This window comes from Calypte anna, chromosome 15 (assembly GCF_003957555.1).
Source record: "Calypte anna isolate BGI_N300 chromosome 15, bCalAnn1_v1.p, whole genome shotgun sequence".
NCBI lineage: Eukaryota > Metazoa > Chordata > Aves > Apodiformes > Trochilidae > Calypte > Calypte anna.
This window is the reverse complement of record NC_044261.1, coordinates 2,113,686-2,135,202: the sequence shown is the minus strand read 5'-3', so window position 1 is coordinate 2,135,202 and position 21,517 is coordinate 2,113,686. Positions and strand designations below refer to the sequence as shown.

The 21,517-nt window shown below is 41.1% G+C and overlaps 1 protein-coding gene across 10 annotated transcripts in view; it reads right to left on the bottom strand.

Annotated features, from left to right (window-relative positions):
* Positions 1-21,007, bottom strand: part of CLIP1 (CAP-Gly domain containing linker protein 1) — a 66,417-nt gene extending 45,410 nt beyond the window's left edge. For 4 of the 10 annotated variants that reach the window (XM_030460841.1, XM_030460843.1, XM_030460842.1 and 1 more), the window contains exons 1-3: positions 19,684-19,941; positions 8,801-8,986; positions 7,767-8,332 (exon numbers count right to left, since the gene is read on the bottom strand). In XM_030460841.1, the coding sequence (XP_030316701.1) occupies positions 7,767-8,332; positions 8,801-8,894 (660 nt within the window). In that variant the 5' untranslated portion in view covers positions 8,895-8,986; positions 19,684-19,941. Of the gene's footprint in view, positions 1-7,766; positions 8,333-8,800; positions 8,987-19,672; positions 19,947-20,989 lie in introns of those variants that run through there. The other 6 variants (XM_030460834.1, XM_030460838.1, XM_030460839.1 and 3 more) reach the window with 4 other exon arrangements.
* Positions 21,008-21,517: the final 510 nt, after the last annotated feature.

Here is a 21,517-nt window from a genome sequence, read left to right as displayed (position 1 = left end):
ACAAGCTGAGAGGAGTTAAAAAGGGAGTTACAATTGCTCTGCCTCCTCTTCTGCCTGGGCACTGAATTAAAGTGACTTGAAAAGCAGCACTTGGATGTTTCTGTGTTTGTCAGAGTGGGCATTTTCAGAACTGTTCACAGCACACATAAGACTTAAAAAGCAAAAAACATCCAACCACTGCCTTTGAAACACCTGGGACCTATTCATCAGAGCCTACTTTCTCTTGCTTGTCAAAATGTAGAGGAACCATTTCCAGCTGGCTAAAGCAATTGTATTTAATTGATTACTTCACCCATTCAAGGCCAGAGGGAACCATGGGATCATCTCCTTTGGCTCTCCTCAAACAGGTCTTTTACATTTCACCCAGTTCCATCTGTAATTAACCCTGCAACTGCACTGGGCTAAGCTGGATCTGCTGATAGCATCAGGAAATCTGCCTCCACCAACAGCCTGTTTTCAGAGTCAATCACTCCATTGTTAGAAACACATTTAAATTTGAAATAAAACAAATTTGACTGGGGCTTCTAGCCACTGACTCTCATGTTTTTATTTGGAAGAGCTCTGCAGCAAGTGCCACTCACCATGCACAAACACACCTTTTAAGCAAGACACCTCAAATTTTGCCTTGGTAAATTAAATAGGTTGAGTTGAATAACATATTTTCCTTCAAGATACTTTCTCTTGCTCAGTTCTGCAGCTATGTTCTGAATTCTCACCTATGTTTACAATGGGTTTTTCAAATAACAAAGAACAGAACTATAAATATGTGAGTCCTGCCCAAGAGCACTGCTCAAAGCACCCTTTATTTTCATTCATCCTTTTGCCACATCAGCCCAAGAATTCCCCTGCAGTAGCTTCAGCTCCTGGATCCTCTGCTCTCCAGCACACAGCTGCCCATGGCTGCTCCACAGCCTATATTATAAACTCTGCCACTCAATGCAAAATACACCCAAGAGATGAAAGGACAATTCCCCCAGGACTGGTTGGTGCCTGCTGCTGTTTCCCACCCTGCCTGCCCGGGGATTTCATCAGGAATGATTTACAATTACTTCCAGAGCATGGATCAAAGAGCTGAACTGTACTGGCACTAGATCAGCTCAAGGAAAAAAAAAACACACTAGTGACCACATCCAATGGAACCAAGCCAGCCCATTTTTAATTAATTTGTTTCTGAGGGAGTTAGTGGTGTTTGCCATCCACTGCCAAGATCTGAAATACACCAAAAGTCCCATTTTCAAGTTAGACTGCCCAATAGTAGTCAAAATTAAAAAAATAAAAAGAACCCCACCACACAAAGTGTCTTAAGTTTTCTTCATTAAATCCATCGTTTCAAAGAAGAAAATAAAATACGTTTGACAAAACTGCCATGTTTTAGTTTGGCACCATCTGGATTCCCTGTTAGTTTTTGCATTTTTTTTCTTTATATTAGGCAGCTTCAGATTATCCTATTTTCTTTTAGAAATATCTGCATACATCTGACATTTGATTAAGGCATGACTGGAAAAGTGCTACAGCAGCTACTGAACTTTAACCCAGCCTCCCCAATTCTGGTTTTTCAAACCAGCAATTCTGTGAGCAGCAGAATTAATGATGGTCTTTTCCTGCACATTATGGTTGAGTGACTTTGCTATCTAAAAATGCAAGTGTGTCCACACAGACATTTCTAGTGATGGGAAGAGTATTTAGAGAAGACCTTGATCGTGTGGGTTCTCTGACCTGCAAAAATCTGTGAAGGCAAATTGCAGATTTTCCAAATCCCTTAAACTTGTAACAACTCTTTGAAACCTCTACATTTCTACCCAATTCGGTTACAGTTGATTACCAAGCTCAAAAGCAAGGCCACAGTGGGCAAAAGAGCTGATGTGCAGTAAGACACTCATGCAGACACAGTGCCCCCCTCACTTCCAGAAGAAAACAGATTCATATTTAAAAATGATCTGCTACTGAGGTTCAGTTCATTTAATCAACTCATTCACCCACAGAGGAAGCAATACAAAAAGCTAACAGCAATTCCAGACTCCAAAAGCCACGTGTGAGTTTGCCACTACAAAAAAAAAAAAAAAAAAGGCAAAGACTAAAATAAGTAAATAAATAAATTGTTCTTTCGTCCATCCTGTGCTGAAATGAACCAGGACAACATGTTCCTGGAAATCACTCCCCTTGGGAAGGGAAGGGGAGGGAGACAGGGAGTCCTCACACACACACACACACACAAAAAAAAAAAAAAATCAGTCTTGCAACTATTAACAAACATGTAGAGGTCACTTATTGCTGCCACCATCCCAGCAATATCCATGCAGTTTTGAGCTACAAAACCAAATGACACAGTGAGACACAACTCACACCTTGCTGCAATAAGGGAAATTCAAGAACTTTTCTCTGTGAGCAAATAGGTACCAGTGTGTCCTGAAAAAATGCTTCAATGCAGCAGTAAAAGGAGACTGCAGTTAGCACAGAGAAAATCACCACGAAAATGGATTAGAGACAAAGCATTTGGATACCCTCTATCCCTCAGCCACTTCTCTATCTGGTTCACACTGCTGCAAGCACTTGGCAAGTTAATCCACATTATACTTTGTGGTATCTAAAATACTGTGTCTAAACAGCCACAGAGAAACAGACCATTTACTTTCATCCTTGACTTAACATGACAAAGCCATCAAAACAGCTTCCAGTCAGCTCAGCTTAAAGAAAAAGTGAAAGCCCCACCGAGCAGTTAAACTTTGTGTGTGGTACAGTCAGAGCCCCAGCCCAGCACACAAGCCCATGCTCTCAATTTCCAAATTTTTCTTCCCCTTCCCTCCTCATATGCATTCAGGAAAAGTACTTTTGCACTGCTGAATATTTGTTTCTCTATCAGTACAATACTGATTATTATAGGTTTTTAAAATAAACTATAAAGGGCAGTTTTTTATTCAGGATGTGATAGAAACTAGGAAATGGAAAACCACGTGGTCAATGCAGGATCTTTTCTAAAGGGAGAAACTTCTCTTTCAATGTTTCTTTCCCCTTTGCTGCTTTTAAGAGCCCTGGAACTTAATCAGCTGCCAGACTTACATCATGTTTGCTTCAAGATAGGTTACATGGGTGGAAACAAATCTGACAATAATCTCCTCTCAGAGTGCCTATTACATCACTAGAGAACTAAGGAAGAAACAACCAAGCAAGAAATAACTTACAGTGAGCAAACAAAGAGGAAGAAGAAATTAATGTTACTCATGCACAGGGAATAACTTTACAAAAAGGCCACAGCAGCACATGCCAGTAAATCCAGTTTGTCACCCCCTGTGAACATATGGATAGAGGCCCAAGTTACAGCTTTACAGCTCAGCTCCAGAAGCATCAGATTTGGCAGACCAGGATGAAGCTGTAACTGGTTAAATGACTGAAAGCACTTTAATCCCTTGAGAAGGCTAAGGCCCCTTAGGTTGATAAGATTTTTGTTTATTTATTTACTCAAAAGACAGCATCTGGTCTCTCCAGGAAAAAGCCTCAGGTGCTCTGAAACTTTTGGTAGCTGCAATGCTGTCACACAAAGCAGGGTTCCCCCTTCTATTTCAGCAAGTTGGGTTTGTTGGGTTGGTTAGTTCAGGGGGTTTGATTGTTTGTTTGTTTGTTTGTTTTTTAAATCAACTTTGCATTGGGCTCTGAAGAAATCCTGTGTGTTTGCAATACCAGGGCAAACAGGTTCTCTGGTTGCAACTCAGAGAGGAAACAGAAACTGGCTTAGCCTGAAAGTGATTTGTTTCCTGTGTTAACTTTCAGTTTTAGTCTCTCCCCATCTGGTTTAGCACCAGGGACAACACTCCCACTGGCACAAGGAGAGATCCCTTCTTCCATGGGCATTCTGAGCCATGCAAGGTTCAACATGATGAAACTGCAGCCTCATTTTCAGCAGGCAAGTGAACTACAGCTGTGTCATGGACCTTGCCCTCTGTCAGGAACCCAGTCAAAGCTGGAGGAGCCCAATGCAGGGAGTGCAGATTTCCCCATGAACTCTTCCTGCTCTTCCCCAGATAGGAGATGAGGCTGCCCAGAGCTAACAAATTCTAACAACTAAATGATATCCAGATTCCAGAACATACTTCAGATGTCAAGAATGCAAGTTATGGTTAATGCAGAGCTTTTTGCATTACTCTTTGCTTTAATACCTTTTTCTTTGGTTTAGCTATAGTATTTTTCCAGTAAAAGTTATATACTAATGCAAATGAAAAGCTAATGATTTGAATACCAGAAACCACAATTCTTTAAAATATGCACTTCATCTCCCTGTATTTTCAACATTTTTACATATTAGCATGAAGTATTTCCAAATACTTGTCAGTGAAAGGAAAATTACTTTCAAGTAATTTTCAAGCTTCAAGTTAACTAGCCAGTAAGTACAGGCTTGCTGAGTATGGCTCAGATAGGCTGGGATTTGAGGGAGACAGACTTAGCAGAGATTTCCAAGACAGCAGAGGGCTTATGTGCTGTTTTAACCTAATGGTCTCTGAGAAGGAGTAAACTACAGAAACCTAAAGGGTTCTTTCTCCTTTTGCACTGCAACATCCATTAGAGGATGTAATACTTCAGCCTGTGGGTTTGCTTCACTTGGTTTGATTTCCTTTTTGAGTTTCAGAGTAAGGAAATAAGCTTAAGACAGTTTTTCTATCCATACAAACCAATACAGGCCATACACTACAACCTGAATCTTCAAGATTTTTTGCCCATACAGCTTTTAATCAAAGTAGCTCATTCCCCTGATGATGAGCCCTGGATGCAGCAGGTTGCTGTGACAGAATGCAGAAGCAACAGTGATGTGTTTACAGCTTCTTTTCATGTAGAGGAACAGAAACAACACCTCAGTAGGAACTGAAAAATGTTCCAACAAAGCTTAGCTGGTGGGATATGTCAGAATGTCAAGCCTAAAAGGCTTTGAACTCAACTTTTCATAACTTCTGTCAAATTTACACTTGTGTAACGCAGAGAAAGAGCACGAGGTGAGGTGTGAATTGTCAAATGCATTTCTCTGGCATTTAAATATTTGTCACAGTGTCCACTTGTTTCATGATAACCCAGATCAGGCAGAAAAGAGGTGAATGATTTGGTATTTTTTTGTTGAAGGTATCTTCCAGAAACAGTTGCCAACAAAAACAAAACAAAGAGGGGAAAAAAAAAAAGAGCAGAAGAGTTCAAGGTAACTCCTACTAAGTATGTTCTAAAATCAAAGTTAGAGGAAAAAAATTAGCAGATTGAAATACTCCAGTGTAAGACTCCACACCCTGAGATCACACACAGACATCAACAAAGTTAAGCCACATCTGAGGTCCATTCTGGAAGGTAATCTTAGCTGATGAGCCATCTTCCCACCTATGAATTTGCCCTTAAGGACATACTTTTCCAGTGAAGTATTTTCATAAGGCTCCCAAATGAGCTTTTGTCTATCATTAATTCTTTGTTCTTCTGATTGCAGTTCCACACTCCTGCAGGCTCATTGTTTTTAAAATGTAATTCTCTCTAAGAGCCTTCACCAAGTATTCAACAGCAGTCAGTCCAAACTGATAAAAATGATGGAAATGGGGGGAATTTAGTCCCTGGAGTCCTGCAGGGTACAGCCAGACTGGAGCACATCTCAGTCCCTTGACATTACATTGCCACTTAGAAGGGAAATTCTGTGCTGACGTGGGATTTAAATTCCACCAAGCCTCTTAGATAACATATTAGGGAAAAGTTACTGCTGTCAGGACAAATAAAAAACAAATTACATGGAGTAACCATCCATCCAGTTGTATTTGTACCTTTGATGGAGACAGAAAGGCCAAGGAAGCTACAGGAAGTGACAGGCAGGGCACCAGCAAGAACCATTGCTAGCTGAAGGCTCTGAGGACAGTTTCCAGCAATTACTCAGTAAAAGCTCAATTCTACAGTCCCTAGGGCTGGACAGGAGTTCAGTGGCAGAGAAAAATATTAAAAGATAAATGGATTATTCAGCCAAGTTTACTATTATTTGCAGCTATTATTGGCAACTGAAATCATTTACATCTGAATTATTATTGGACACATCAGCAGAGTCTGGGATCTACTACAAAAAAATCAACCTAAATGGGTTAAAAGGCAGCAGACAAGAATCCTGTCCATTTAACAATCATATTTCTGTGCCTCCACTCTCTTTTTACTGACATAGAAATTACAGCCATGCATCACTGACACACTCTGCTAGGAACTGCCCCAAAACCTCGACCTATAATTTGATGATTCAGTAGGAGGACTTAAAGCAAACAGAGGAAGCAGAGAGGACAAAACACTAAGTTAAACCTATTCTACTTAAAAAACAGAATTTGGGACTTATTACATTAAACTCTGTCACACAATATATGCTGTTTCTGGAATTTGCAACAACAAGACACAGGAAAGTTAGTGATCTTTCATAGGCATCAGAGAATTTTCCAGCCCAAAGAGGACTTCCCAGATAATCTCCTTGAGAAAAAGGTAAACATGTGGTTAAAAACCCAAAGCTGACTAGAAGCCAGCAGGGCTCTAGTCCCTGACAGAAATAGCTAGGGATAAAGGGTGAATCTTTGTTGCCATTGCCTCTCCAAGAAAACACATCTCAGCTCAACACTGGCTGTCAGCTAAACCCTGCCCTCACTTCACCTTAGTCTGCTTCACACTTTTTTCATCTTGGTCCTATGTTTGAAGCTCTGTTTACACAGAAAGAGGAGTCAAATTCTTCCATTAAAAAATAAAATCTTGTCTTTACCTAACAGAAAAGATTTGAAATTATATTATAAATAAAAAGAGATTGCATCAAAAGAACAGCAAGGTAATTTTTCAGCTTCATGACACATGAGTACTTCAAACCTAAAATCACAGAATCACAGATCTTTTATCTCAGATCACAGATGTGTTGCAGTGATCACAGAGCTGGTGGGACATACAAATATCACCCTGGTTATATCTGAAGGTTGCAGACATGGCCTTTAAATAAAGAATACAACAAAAACAACAGATCACCACCTTTCTGCTGCCTTTTCAAGCAAAAGCTTGTGCTCCAACAGTTTCCCACTTTCCTTACTTGGTGTATGTCAATCCACTTACCAAAAATGACTCATGCTCTATCACATTGACCCAAATATAAAAGGCATACAACAAATAATCATTTTTTTTTAATGCTGAAGCTAACACAACTTAATTCCCTTTTAAAAGAGCAGAATGATACATCAGCAAAAGCATTTATGGCTCTGAATTTAGGAAGGGCAGCCAAGAAACATGGCACACCACCAGCACAACACGTAATTCCTGGGTGATCTGTGGCATTATGTGACCACTTCTGTTGCTGCCTGTCACTACTCAGGGGAACAATCAATTATTGAACTGTTGGCTTTCTACCCACACGGCCCTGAATAGGGCAGAAGAGCTGCACAGAAATCTCCCAAGCTGTGTTTTTATTTAGCAGGACTGCAGTTCTTGATGTTATGGAAAGCTAAGCTACAAATATGTTGTTAAGGACAGAATGTTTTGTGTTTTGGTTTTGTTTTTTTTTTAGACAATGGCAAAACATAATAAGAACTCCCAAATTAGCCATTTTATCTTGGTATTGCAAAGATCTTCCTACAACATGCAAAAACACATGTGAAAAGCCTGTCTAGAGAGGACACTCAAAAGAAAGCTAGAGCATAAATTTACATTGCCCTGACCAAGGAAGTAGCAGAAAAGTTTTGAGTAATCCTCAGAAGTTCAAATACATCAATCAAGAAGCAGACACAGAGGCTGCAGGGGAACCTTACCAGAACTCGATCTCCAATTTTCAGCTCCCTTTCTCCTTTTTTCAGTGACCCAGCTTCAGAGAGGTTTGATATAGATTCACTTGCAGTTTTTGAAAGATTGCTGATCTGAGCTGGATGTTCCTTAGCAGCAAGCAGGGAAGTTTTTTGAGGAATTCCTGAAGGGGGAAGTGCAGCAGCAGACGAAGACACGATGCTAGCAGCTGATGTGGAAGTTGGTGATGTAGCTCTGGAAGCATGAGCTGTCTGTGTACCATTGGCTTCATCTTCAGTCAGCACTTTTCTGGTCAACTTTGATGGTCTGGTAAATATTCCCCTCAAGGGTTCACACTGGAAATACCTAACTCCAGCCACAGAGCCATCATTCTTCCCAATTGGTTCATCTAGAACAATCCCTGCCCACTGTCCTGGAGCAAACTGTGTTTCACCAAGGAACTGAATAAAACCAGGTTTATTTCCATTGACCCAAACACGTTCACCAACTCTGAAATCATCCACAAACTCTTCATGGGTATCTGCAGTGCTTGTGCTTGACACCTTTTCACTGGAAGCTGCTTTTTCTGCTGGAGCTGGAATGAAGCACAATGAGAAAGCAACAGGAATCAAATATACTAATATTCCAGAGGGCATCCTTAGTTTCAATGTAACAAGCATTTGGAAAAGCATGATTTCTAAAAGGAAGAGCACAATTCCAAGCTTGCTTACTTAAGAAAACACTTCAATCTCTGGAATACAGTAATTCAAAATGTAAGGACAGAGTCACTGACCTCATTTAATGCAGGTTTTGGTAAAAAAATCTTGTAAAGATTACAAGTCTTGCCTCAAAAACTATGCAATCATTTTTATAAAGTGTTCCTCATGAGAACTGCTTTATTGCATTCAATGAGTGCCTTCAGATTTTTTTAACACATCATTTTTATTAGCTCAGAAATAAAAGCAAAACCACCTTTGTGTAAAGAGTAAAAATCGTGTATACTTATAGCTTCCATGGTATTTTTTCTGAGAAGGAAAAGTTAAGATATAGAAATATTCCTTACCAGTTGCAACAGGTGCAGGAGTTTTCAGCAATGTGCTCCCATGCTTGATGGTCTTTGAAGGAGCCTTAAGCCCACTTGGTTTTAACATACTCATCTTTTTGTAATATCAGTGTTAACTTCTTTCTCTGCAGCAACTATCTTTTTCCAAACATGGATAAAATCTGAGTTTTTCCAACTGGAATAAACCTGTGTATAAAAATATTAGACACAAATATCACTATTTTAACTCCTTCAGAGGAAGCTCCTATATATACATATAGTCTGACTATGAAATGCATGATAAAGATGCTGTAAAATAACACCTGGAAGCACTTCCCAGGACAGCATTTCCAGCTCTTCATTTTGTGAAGGCCACTTCCTACTAAAAGACACCAAGCCTAAAAATAAAACATCAAAATAACCAGTTCACTGAATGCTGCTGTATTTATCTCAAGCTTTAAACTAAAAGGCTATTTTAAGAAAGAAAAACAAAGCCCTTAACAGCATTACTAACATTAAGCATAGACACAACCACCCTGCACACCCTACTGTCTTCAGTCACGTTTTTCAAGTGTTGCAATATCCCAGCAAATAACAACTTGAGACCAGAAAACTCAGGGCAAGAGAAATCAAAAGAACCAGCAATTTCAGGATAAAAGGAAGAAAGTTTTTGGGGAGAGAGGGGAGCTGAAAAATCAAGATTTATCTGCAGGGTTAGATGATGACAACTAAAAAGTAAACATCCACCTCAGCTGTATGTGGTTTTTTTCCATCACGAGATACAGTGGCTCACAGTCCCCAGCACAGTGCCCCAGCTACAATCCTCTGGAAGGAGGAGGAGGAGGAGGAGGAGGGACTCTTCCCTGGGTTGCTAGGATAGAGAGCTGCTCTGGCTTGGAAGCCAGCTCTAAGCTTTTCAGGGAAGGATGTCATGAGGGTTCTGCCTCAGAAGGCATCTTCCTTCTGATTACAAAAGCTTTAGAAAGGCTTTTACATCTAGAACGTAAAAACATTTTTTTTTTCTCAAAGGTGAATTCAAAGCCAGCCTGCAAGGTGCTGGTCTCCCCCATCTTCAAAACATGAAACTGTTCTGCACGAAAGAAGCTTTGGCTATTTGCTAAGCTTTACAGATAAAGCACAAAAAACCCCAGCAAACCCATGAGCAGGCATCTGAACAAATATAAAAGGAAATATAGACATGTAGCAAGACTGTTTGCTCAACAGCTTCCTCAGAACATGACAAACAAGAGCTGCACAGCAGGTCTCAGTCCTGCTGTTTTGGCACCAGGGCTACACAGCTGGGGCAGAGCTGGGCAGCTGCAGATTTCCCCCAACACCTGAGCAATGCCCAGGGGTGCAGGGATGGTTCAGGACAAACACCAGAGAAGGAGAGATTGCCACACTCCAGGAAAGCAGACTAAAGAGACAAGCCAGCTGTGTCTTTTACCTAGCAGCAGAAATTTTACCCCTTGTGTATTATTAATAGCCAGCACATTAGTGTTCCTAAAAATCAATTCACTGTGAAAAAAAAAAAAAACAACAAACCAACCCAGTATCAGGAATGCTGCTTTGTGAACCTAAATAGCAAAGTGAAACATTTCTGCTATTTCAAGATGGGCCATGCCAAATTCAAACCATTTTCTAAGATGTCTGCAAAAATGCCACACTTTAAAAAGCATTAATTACCACCTTGGCTGTATGGAGTTTGTCTAAATTTAGGGTATGCTCCATGAAAACTCTGAAACAGTGCTGTGAAGATTTCTGAACATTTTTTCTAGCGTTGCCAGAAGCATGTCACCCACCCATCTGCAGAGCTATGACTACTGAAGAGAAAATCTCTCCCTAGTTTTTGCAAGATGCATGCCAGTTTACTATTAATTTTTAAGTGGGAGTTTTCACATTCATGAGCATGAAAGCAGAGTTAGCTCTCTCTAATCAAAGCAGAAGGGTATGCATGAAATAGGAATAAACTGTGAAAGAACTGGGAGGCACATAGTTACAGAGAAAAACAACTAGAAGATCACATGAGATGTCACTTTGGACACAGCAAGAACACTGAAGGGTTTTTTCCCCTCCTACTACATACTTGCCTTCCCTGCTAAATCTAAATGCATCATATTTCCCCATAATTTGTTTCAGAAATCTTCTAAAACTGCACTTCACTATTACATGTCAAGGATTTGAAAAGCTTTCCTTTTCCCTTCTTCAAAAAAACCCCACCAGGATCTCCATCAATGCCTCCATCACTTTCCTCAACCCATGAAAATCCATGGAACAGAAAAACTGCACATGGTAAGAAAGATTTGGTACAAATACAGGAATGCAACAAGTATCAAGGTTGGTGCTTTTTAGTTGACAGGCTTTTCTTTCAGTGCCAACATGACTCAACACCCTCACCTAGGCCAAATCCCCCTTAAAAAAGGCTGCCTCTGAAAACCCAGAAGTTAGAAGCCATGTTACAGTGTTCCACCATCCTTTTTCATACACCACCTCTTTTTTTCTTGACCTCAAAGAGTGCTGCAGCACCCCCCAGGTAGTGCCCATCCATACTGTGCAAGGATAAGTATAGTGAAAGAAAGCAAACACTAAATTACCCCTCAAAATTAGATTTTGCCAGGTTCAAATCATTTTTTATTAATAGATGTTTAGCAAACCTCTGCTTAGCAGTGAGTTAGAATGTTCTAATGTTGCATTTCTTGGCTCAGGGTACTCATTCATATTTTAATCTTGCTCTCAACAGTCATGGGTTATGTATTTGCTGTGTCATTTGCTTTTCTCAATATACAGGCCTTCAGCTAGGCCAGAAGTAACACAGTCTCTTGTGTCCTGGTTTCAGAGTTACTGAAATTGCAGCTTAATTAAAAAACCTGGTAAAATATAGGCAACACATTTTGGTAAATCACTCTTACTGCAATAGTGAAAATGCACCTTTTGGTCTTTGAAAGAGACAGGACCTTGTAGCAGCATTTCCTAATAAACTGCATTAAATACAGAAAGCACAAATTTCTATCAAGCAATTTTAAGCACTATGCACTCCAACATTTCCTAACAGGCTCCAGAGGTCAATTAACTCATTTTAGTTTTCATAAGCTAGCTACTTGTCTCAATTCCTATAATAAAAAGAAAAAGCTGTCCACCACTCTTGGTTTTTTTTTTCCAGACTGTATTTTCAACAACCAGTACTCCAAAAAGAACTAGAATACAATGAAACAAGAATAAAACTAAAGAGGGGGAAATGTTAAAGCCTCAGCTCACTCCACACCCTGTAGTCACAGTAAGAATGTAACAGCACCAAGAGTTCTTTAAACCTCACTGGTATCAGACAAATGTTCTGCCACCACCCTGCTCTCCTCACCCAGGAGTGGCAGTGCCAACATAAAACGTAAAAAGTTTTGTCTGCTGAAACACTTGAAGTAACGACCTAACAAATGAATGAAAAAACATTTGTTTACATCACTACTTTCAAGTCCCATGGAAGAGATGCAGTGTTTCCATGGAGAAGAGCAAGTTGTCTGCCCATTTGGTAGGGAAACAAAGAGGACATTCTAGAATTGAGCAGCATAATGTCAGAATTGACTCAAAACAGACTGTGGAACCTCTGTCTTCTGCATGCAGATACATGCAGGGCAGAGTACTGGGAGACTGGAGCACTGCTCTCATGGTTTATTTGTATAATAAAATGAAACAATTATTTTAATTGATGATAATCTGCTATCAGTCATCCATGAGTTCTTTAAAAATATTTCAAATTAAAAAAATTAAACTTAGCAAACACCATTCTGAGACTTAATACAGTTGGAAAATGCTTTTCAATGCCAACCCATCTCTAAGCCCAAAAAAGGGACCACATCAAGACTAACAGATCCAGAGTAAAGATTCTAAAAGGACTGCACAGAATAGATAACTGCTGGAAATCTCACCAGAGAACATCAGATGCAATCCCTGAGGCAGTCAGCTAGAAGGTATCTAGAAAACTAATTCTGAGCATACCATGAAGAAAATGGAACATGTAAAAAATAATAATAAAAAAAAAAATCAGCAAATCTGCAGAAAAGTGATATGGAAAATATATTTCAAAGATCACCACAGTCCAGTAATTTTGCTTTCCTGAGTGAAAATACTCACTACATGAAGCACTATGTTTGAAATAGCAGCCCGAGCTGCATTTACTAAATATCTGTTTCATCCTCTTGATGCTCATACCAATATCGCCATCAGAAGCTCATGAATCATTCCTCAGATCTCCTGACAATGTTTTAGAGAAAGTAACTTGGAATTTAGAACCTGGAAAGTTCTCTCTTCTGCTTGGTGAGTTACTCCAAGAGCTCAGACTCTTCAGAGTTACAAAGGCAAATTTATGTACAGCTTACAAATCCTACAATTATTGCAAACTTAAAACTTGAAAGAGTATCAGATCTAATCCTTATTACAGCTCTAAAAGTTTTATTTGTGGTCTCCTGGGCTGGTACTATATTTCTGTAAAAAGTGAGTATATTCCCAAAAGCACTTAAAGTAATGCTTTTAGGCACATTTATAGGCTTTTGACAATTAAAAATTACAACATTTTGTCTTGGAACAAAATAAATGCCTTCACATTCCACTATTTGCTTCTTGCTACTGCCTGTTTAAAAGAATTTCTCCCTGTGCAAGAATGTGCCAGATCACAAATACCAAATTCTGGAAGGTTCAGATACTGATAATGAGATTAATTCAGACTGGAATTAATTGATTAAGATTAATTCAGACTGGGACATGCCTCCTCTGCCCCACTCTGGGTCTACTGGAGATTGTTCATCCTGGGCAACCACAAAGGCTGAATCACCATTTTGCAAGTGTGGGATTACCTCTACAATTAATTATTTCCACAGCACACAATATTCACTGAAAATGTCACACTAAGCTTCAAAGCCAACTCTTACAAGTAGTTAAACCACAGAGATGGATTTGGAAGCCTTCATGCATTAACTTTTCACAACTTTCCTGTAATTATGCAGCACACTTCATATTCTTTGCCATCTTCTACTTAAATGTAACCATTTTGAAGCTATGAATTCACAACAAGGTCTCTTTGCACTTAGCCACTGAAGGAAGCACTGAGATGGGAAGTGAACTTTTCTCTGAACCTAATGCTTATAAATTAGTACAAATTCTGCACATTTTGTCAGCTCCAGAGCATTTACTGAATGAGTTGCAAGTTCAGAATGAAACCAACCAGAAAGCACTGCAGGGATTTGGTAACAAAGCAGCTCACAAACAGCACATTATTCTGGGACTGATGTAACAGCTCTGTAGTAGTCACTGTCAAACCAAATTGATTACCTGAATGTTGCTCAAGAACTGAAGAGTGATTACAGACTGGGGGGGTTACAGGGGCATCTTCAAGTGCTTGTAAATTGAAATGAATGTAATTTCAGAAAGAACTTCAATATAAAACAGAAAAAAACCCAAACCAGACAGAATTAAGATGCTAAGGTTCCAAAAGAATAAGGGTTGGCATTTTGGGAGTCTACTTTTGATTACTCATTCAACACATAGCAAAGTAGAGAAAGGGAACATTTAAAACGCCTTCAGTTTTATTTTGTCTCCCAGAAACCATGGATTTTAGTCTCAATTAATCAAGTAATATGATGATCTGAATATATTCTTCAGGTGCAGCACAATAATAAGATATGACACCAAAATAATGTGCATCATTGAGTTAAATGTTTATAATTTTAAGTGCTTTTAGATCATATTGGCTTACAAGATGCTCTGTCTAATGCAAGAATCAAAATATTTAGGCTGGTATGCCCCTATCAAACCAGTGTTTTGTACATCACCTACAAAGGTAGGAAAAAATCTGCATTTCAAACTCAGCTGATCAGGTCGGGAAAAAAAGAAAAAAAGGAATCCAGACCTTATTCTCTCATCTTTTTTTGCAGATACTGGCATAGGAAATAAAAATTTAGTAAGCAAATAATAAAGAACGTCCTGTAGTTCATAGAGACTCATTCCTTGTGTGATATTCTATTTAAGGTCATTCCAGCCCAATCCAAAATAACCACCATATGAATCCTGGTGAAGTACACCCTCCACAAAGGCACTCACCTACAGGAGCCACAAGGCCTCAGCTTCTCATAAAGTGTTCTTAACATGAATATGAATTCTGTAAAGGTCAGATTCTTCAAGAAGTGCATCTCTGTTTATTTTAACTAGGCATAACTATTAAACTATTGGAATGAAAGCACTCCTTTCCTCTGCTGAAGTGCCTTCAAAGCTGCTAGGATTACTGCAGGAAATTACTGTTGCATGCAAGCTTTAGTACATCTTTAACTCAAAATACAGTTTACTTCTGCTACTACAAGAATACAACATCAAAAGCTTGTAATAATTTGGGAAGTGTGCCCAATGGTATGACGCAGCTCTTTTGACAGTGTCAGTGAACTGATGAACAGAACTTGAAACCAAAAGTGGGTCACAAATCACTCAAACCAAATCGTATCTATACGATCACTAGCAGAGAACCTGAAAAAAAATATTTCAACTCTAGTTTAGAGGGCATTTGTTTAGACAAACATTACTTAATCTGAAGTAACTAGTATGTTCAGTGAAACAAAGACACCCAGAGGATATCCAAACAGTCCCAGGGCTGTAATGCAAACACTCTGCCTTGTCATCACTCATCCACTATCAAGCACCATCACACCCCAGTGTAAGGACATCCCCAGAAATAGCCACTGCTTGTCTGTAACTTCAGAGAGTGAATCTCTGTTTCCTTAAGAACTCAGAAAACACTCCTGCTCTCCTGTATGCTTAGAGGAACTGGGGAAGAAGAAAACTTGCTGCTTGGGAATCAACCTAAATGCCCCAAAGTGCAGTCCCTCACTAAGGACACGGCTCTAGAGCTCAAGCAGCAAGTTCAGAGCTGCTCCTTCCCTGAGACACAGAGCAGATGCTGTAATTCTGTATCTTGGGAAAGACTTTAATTGCTTAGTGACACTTCTAAGTTGGTATGTATGAAACATGGCTGGGTTTCTACCTTGGAAAGTGCAGGATATTCACTGCAAACTGGAAAAACAGGATTCTCTCTGCATATGCTTAGGAAAGGGAAAAAGCACTACAAATTCCTGTAACTACAAAAAGATGAATCAGCTCAAAGCTTAAGAGGCTTAGGACCCTCAAACCATCAACCAGATATTGCAGCAATGCTACAAGAAAGACAATTCATTAAAGCTTCTCTTGGATTTTAATTCTGATATTTTATGTCACCTTGTCTTACCAGTCTTAACTTGCTATTTTCATTCAGATTCCTAAATGCCTCAAGATTCTCACTAAAAACAGTTACCACTGAAATACAGAGCATCAGACTACTGAGCATGAAGAACAAATAAGAAAGGATGTCTGTAACAGTAAAAAACATTTTGGGCTAGCAATACTTTAATTATTTTTTTCACAATCTATGTTACTCTTTCTAAACAGTTTGTTCAATTTTTAAAAAAGACTCCCAGATGTAATTAATAAAGAAGAGCTGATAACTGTTTAAAAGCTTTAAAAAAAAAAAATTACAGAAAATATGATGCAAACTCTAACACTTCACATTAGCACTGTAGATGTGCATTATGAAAATGTCACTGCCATAGTCTATTAAAAGATCAGAAAGCACATGATCCTCCTAAGCACACATCATTCTCTACACAGTGAATCAAGCACTGAGAAGTAGAGAAAGCCTTCACAAGAGAAAATAAATAATTACCACCTCTTCTGGTAAGCTCACCATCTCAATCCAAGAAAATTCTTGACTTTCCCAAAAGGATTTTGATAACCAGGAGTAATTTGTTTGGCTGTCTGCACTGACTTCTGTGGATAATGCACTGCAACCACCTCAGTAAGTACATTCAGCCCACAATAACAATTATGACTTTAGAATAGCAGGTCAGCAAATCTAAATTATTTGGGATCTGAAGTTTAAAGGAAAGTTTGAGAAGCAAAATATGTCCGTTCAAACTCAAAATCAAGTGCATATAAACAAACACACGGGGTTTCTCTTCATTTATGAAGCAGCTGAAACAAAGATGTTGTTTTTTATAGTAAATTTCATGTTGATAGACTTGGATGAAACTGTAACTGTTTCACACTCTTTGAAGTATCAAGTCAGCAACCCCTTTTTAGCTCTCCATGTTCTTAGCCTTTTAAATTAACACCATGAACACCATGACTGCTATATGGCTGGCATATAAAAAAAGTTGAAGTACAAATTCAGAACTTGGATAAATATTGCTGTGATTGAGTGGATGTCACTGTCAAGCAGAATGTGTCAGATTAGCTAACTCTATCAAATATGGAGTTTATTCTTTGCACTGCAATTTCCCCTCAAATAAGCTAGAAAATATGGACAGAAAGATGAAAAAGATCTGGGAAAACTGAGCAAAAAAAGTCTTACAAATTAAAAGAATTTATGGTATTATTCACCCTGGAGTCTTGGGTCTTTGTACAAACAATTGATGAGACATTCCAGGTGGAAAACTATTAGGTAGGTGCTAAGGTAGCAACTTATACAGTCTGCTCCTAGACATATCTGAATTCTTTCCATCATTTCAGAAGTCAGGGGTTAGATACCTGACTTGTGGGTCAGCTGTAGCACTATCAGTCATGCAAGTGCAATATCAGACTGCAAAAATAAATACATGTAGAGGACAGACACCTGGGTAAGCACAGACATGCAAACAGAAGCTTGAAATCATCAGGGACCACGCTGCTGACAGAGCTGGCTTCAATTCTGCCGCTCAAGAAGAATGAAATGGTTGGTCCAGCAGAAACTGGCACCTAACTGAGGGCAGCTGAGATTACAGTTAATGCAGTATATAATTGCCTTTCATTAAATAACAAAACACCATCCATCTGAGGCATTTCTAAACATGCCAGTCCAATAAGGATTCCAGTGCGTTACTTTTTGTACATGCCAGCAGAGCCAACAGTCCCTAAGGAATGCCAAGAGATTAAACAAGAGCTGCATTCATTCAGTCATCATGCTCAAACATTAGAAAACTTGCATTCAGCATACAGAGTTAACATTTGACCCATATGTTTTAGGGAGAGAAAGAAAAGCAGTTTTGAAAAATCATATTGGCAAGACAGCTCGCTCTGTTTCTTTTGAAATAGTCTCAGTCCCTCCCAAGAAAAACTTTAACTGGGCTAAAGGGATAAAGGGAGGAACACTAAAGGAATTATCCAATCTGCCCAAGCTAAGCAAATAAAAGCTGTCCTGGCTATTGGCATTCAGAAGATGACAAACAGATAGAGCCCACAGCTGAGGCAGGAAATCTACAGGAACTCTAGAAAGTCACTGCAATCAGTGTGTATAAGCACTGTTCCTTCCTACTGGATAATCACACGAGGAAAGAGGTTGTTTATTTCCTACAGTACAGCTCCATGATGAGGACACAAACAGCTGGTTGTCTGCACATTTCCAAGCTTTTCTGCTTCACTCAACACATCCCTCTCCATTCAACTTTGCACTTGAGCACAAACAGAAAATCTTCTAGAATGTAAAGGGACTGAACAGGAAGAGAACCCTGAAATTTCTTTTCTTTTTTTTTTTGCTATCTTGTTACACACTTCAGCAGGTGTACATAAACACACACTTAAAAAAACCCCACACTCTCTGACATTGTTTTTTCAGAATTATATGCATATTTCTATTCTTTAAAAAAAATCCTTCACAAAGCAGCAGGCATAAAGATATTTCCACTTATGTACCTCTTTTCCTTCTTATCCCTAAGAATAAATATAGATATCACATTTTTAAATCTTCCTGCTCAAACATCTCAAGGCAACCTGTGAACTCCCATAAAACCCAACCCATTCAGCACACTGGCTAAGCTGAAGGGGTGGGGAAGAATCTTAATTTCAGTGTCACGTTTATAATCACAACATTCACAGAATTTTCTTCCCCATGCTATACTTTGGAACACATTTTTTGTGGCGTTTTTTGCAGTGGTTTTTTTTTTTTTTAATTATTTCAAGCGCAAGGGCAAAGATGTTATAATTAAAGGGAACACTAACACCTGTTTTTAATGCAGCAGGAGCTACACTAACACGTGAGTAACAGCAACAATTACCTTGTGCCCCATGACAGCTGAGGCACAGAAAAGAGAACACTGAGCACACTGATCGCCTGAGGTAGCAGCAGGAGTGATGTAGCGGAAAGCTGAGGGGCCCAGAGCAGAGCTTTGCCTGGGGATCCCTCAGCTCTAACCTTGCTGTAAACATGGCAATAAACTCTGGCTGAGCCACCTGGAACCGTGGGGCGATAGAAGAGCAGCTCACCTGCAAAATCAGTGGCTTTGAAAACAACACAGGCGTACGGAGCAGACATAAACCATATAAAAATAAGCCAGGGTACTACATAAACCAAATTCTTCACAGGTGAAACACCAGCATGGAAGCGTGGGATGCTGAAAACTGCAGGTTCTGAGATATTCTGAGGTATTTTACCTCAGAATCATCCACTCAGGCCACCAACACCTCAGCAGAGCGCTGCGTCTCCTCAGGGTAAGCCTGGAGCAGTCACCCCAGGCCCCCCCGTGCCTACCTGCTCCGCGCTGAGCCGGGAGGCCTCCAGCCCACCTGGGACACGAGGGGAATGAGCCCGGAAAGCCGCAGCACAGCGGCTCCAGAACCAACCCAACCCTCTGCTGTCACCACGGCCCCAGCAGGCCGGCGAGGAAGCACAGACACGTGTGGCGGAGGCAATCAGCTCACCGGGCGGGTGGACGCCCGCCCCGGCACCCAGCCCCACCCGGCGCTGCCCACCGCCCCCTCAGGCGCCTCCTCAGCGCAAGGTCCCGCAGCCTCCTCCACCCCGTCCCCTCACAGCTCACCCCCTCCTCCCGGTACCGCCCCCGCTTCCCTCACCGCTTCCTCACCCTCAGAGCCCGGCGCGGGCCCGAGCGCGGCTCCCGCTGAGGCGCCCGGACGGGAAGCGGAGGCCCCGAGGCGGGAAGCGGGAGACGGCTCCCCCCGCCCTCAGGCAGCGCCGTTCGCCCTCCTCACGCGGCCCCAACGGCGGCCTCGCTTCTGCCGCCCTCACCGCTGCCTCCCTCGGTTCTTTTGCTGCCGCCTGCGCCGGGCGCAGCTCCTGCCCCGCCGCCACCTCCTCCTCCTTCTTCTCCTCTTCTGCAGCGGCAGCGGCGGCGCCTCCCCGGCTGGCAGGGGGCGGAGCGGGCGGTCAACGTCTGCGCCCGGCCGGGGCCGCGGCACGGCGAGGCGGAGACTGCAGCAGCGGGAACCGCGCCTCCCTCCGCGCCCCTTCCGCGCTGCCGCGTTCTCTCTTCGCTCTCTCCCAGTCTCTATTTTTTTTTTTTTTTTCCCTTTGTCTCCCCCCGGCTTTGTTCGCCCCGGGGCAGCCCACGGCCCTGCCGGGCTGAGGGGGAAGGAGCGGCTCTCTCCTCAGCTCTCGGTCCTGAGGGGAGAGCAGCCCCGGGGGAGCCGCCCGTCCCGGCAGCCTGCGGGGTGAGAGGGCCCGGGGTGGGTGCTGAGGGTGCCCGAGCAGCGGCAGCACCCACCGACCCCGGGCAATGCGCTGCGGCAGAGCAGGCGTGAATGGGAGGGGGGAAGAGACGGGGTGGTATGAAGCACACAGCTCTTAGGGGATGAATAACTTTACTGTCTGTTGCTTTTCTCCATTTTCCTTTTGTCCTGATGCCCAGAATGCTATCACACCTTGTCTTTATCTGAAGTACTGAATATTTTATTTTTTTCATTGTGCTCGGGAAACAACTCATTGGAACCGGGTGTTATCACACTGCTGAAGTTGCAACAGCTGTAGCAGTAGCTCTAGCACCAGCATCAACCATTTAATACCAATTTTCAAGGCTGAATCACACAACTCTGCTTCACTTCTTTAACCTCTTACAAACGGGCAACAGAGCTCAGCCAGGGCTGGCCCATAACTGCTGAATTCATCACAAAGCAAACCTCGGCCTGCAGTCTCATAGATCATTCAGTTTCTGCACGATGCCATTCGAACAAAAGGGTGATGAGAAAGCAGTTCCACTGCTGAGAGACCGATTGCAATTTGTTTCATTTTGGCTTCATTCTTTGGCATTAATCCAGCACAGTAAAGCACAAAATGGTGTGACGCAGTCCCGCACATAATGGGTTTCAACTAGATCAGCATTTAGCAATGTTTGTTAGAATATCACTTCCTAAATGTTAAACTGAATCTCTTACCATGGCCATTAGATGTTGAAACAGGCACTTGAATCCATGTACAGCAACCCTTTCTTTCTCCCTGCAAAATGTGATAAAAGTTTTGCTGAATAAGGACTTCAGGATTTAACAGTAGATTGTATTTAGAAGTGCAGAGACACCAGATGACTGGTTAAACAAAAAAAATGACCCTGCAGCCCCTGGCCATGGACACAATCCTTAACACAAAAGTCAGCTTACTCTTGAAGACAGAAACTAAGAGTTGCAGCTTTGGGCCTTGTAATAAAGTGCAAGCAGTAACTAAGAGTGGTGAAATAATGGGCAAAATAGGCTTCAAACGTGTAGCCTTCCTTTGGAAGGCTAAGTTAAAAGTGAAGCAAGATTTGATCAAAAGCTTCTACCTATGAAGTGAATGTGTTACTGGTTTTCCATGTAATTTCCTAGTGAAATGGAATCATCGCTTCAAAGTAATCTTGCAGGAAGCAAGGGAGTTAGATATCCATTATTGAACCAGTAGCAACCTTCATCCCATGAAAAAGTAGTTTTAGA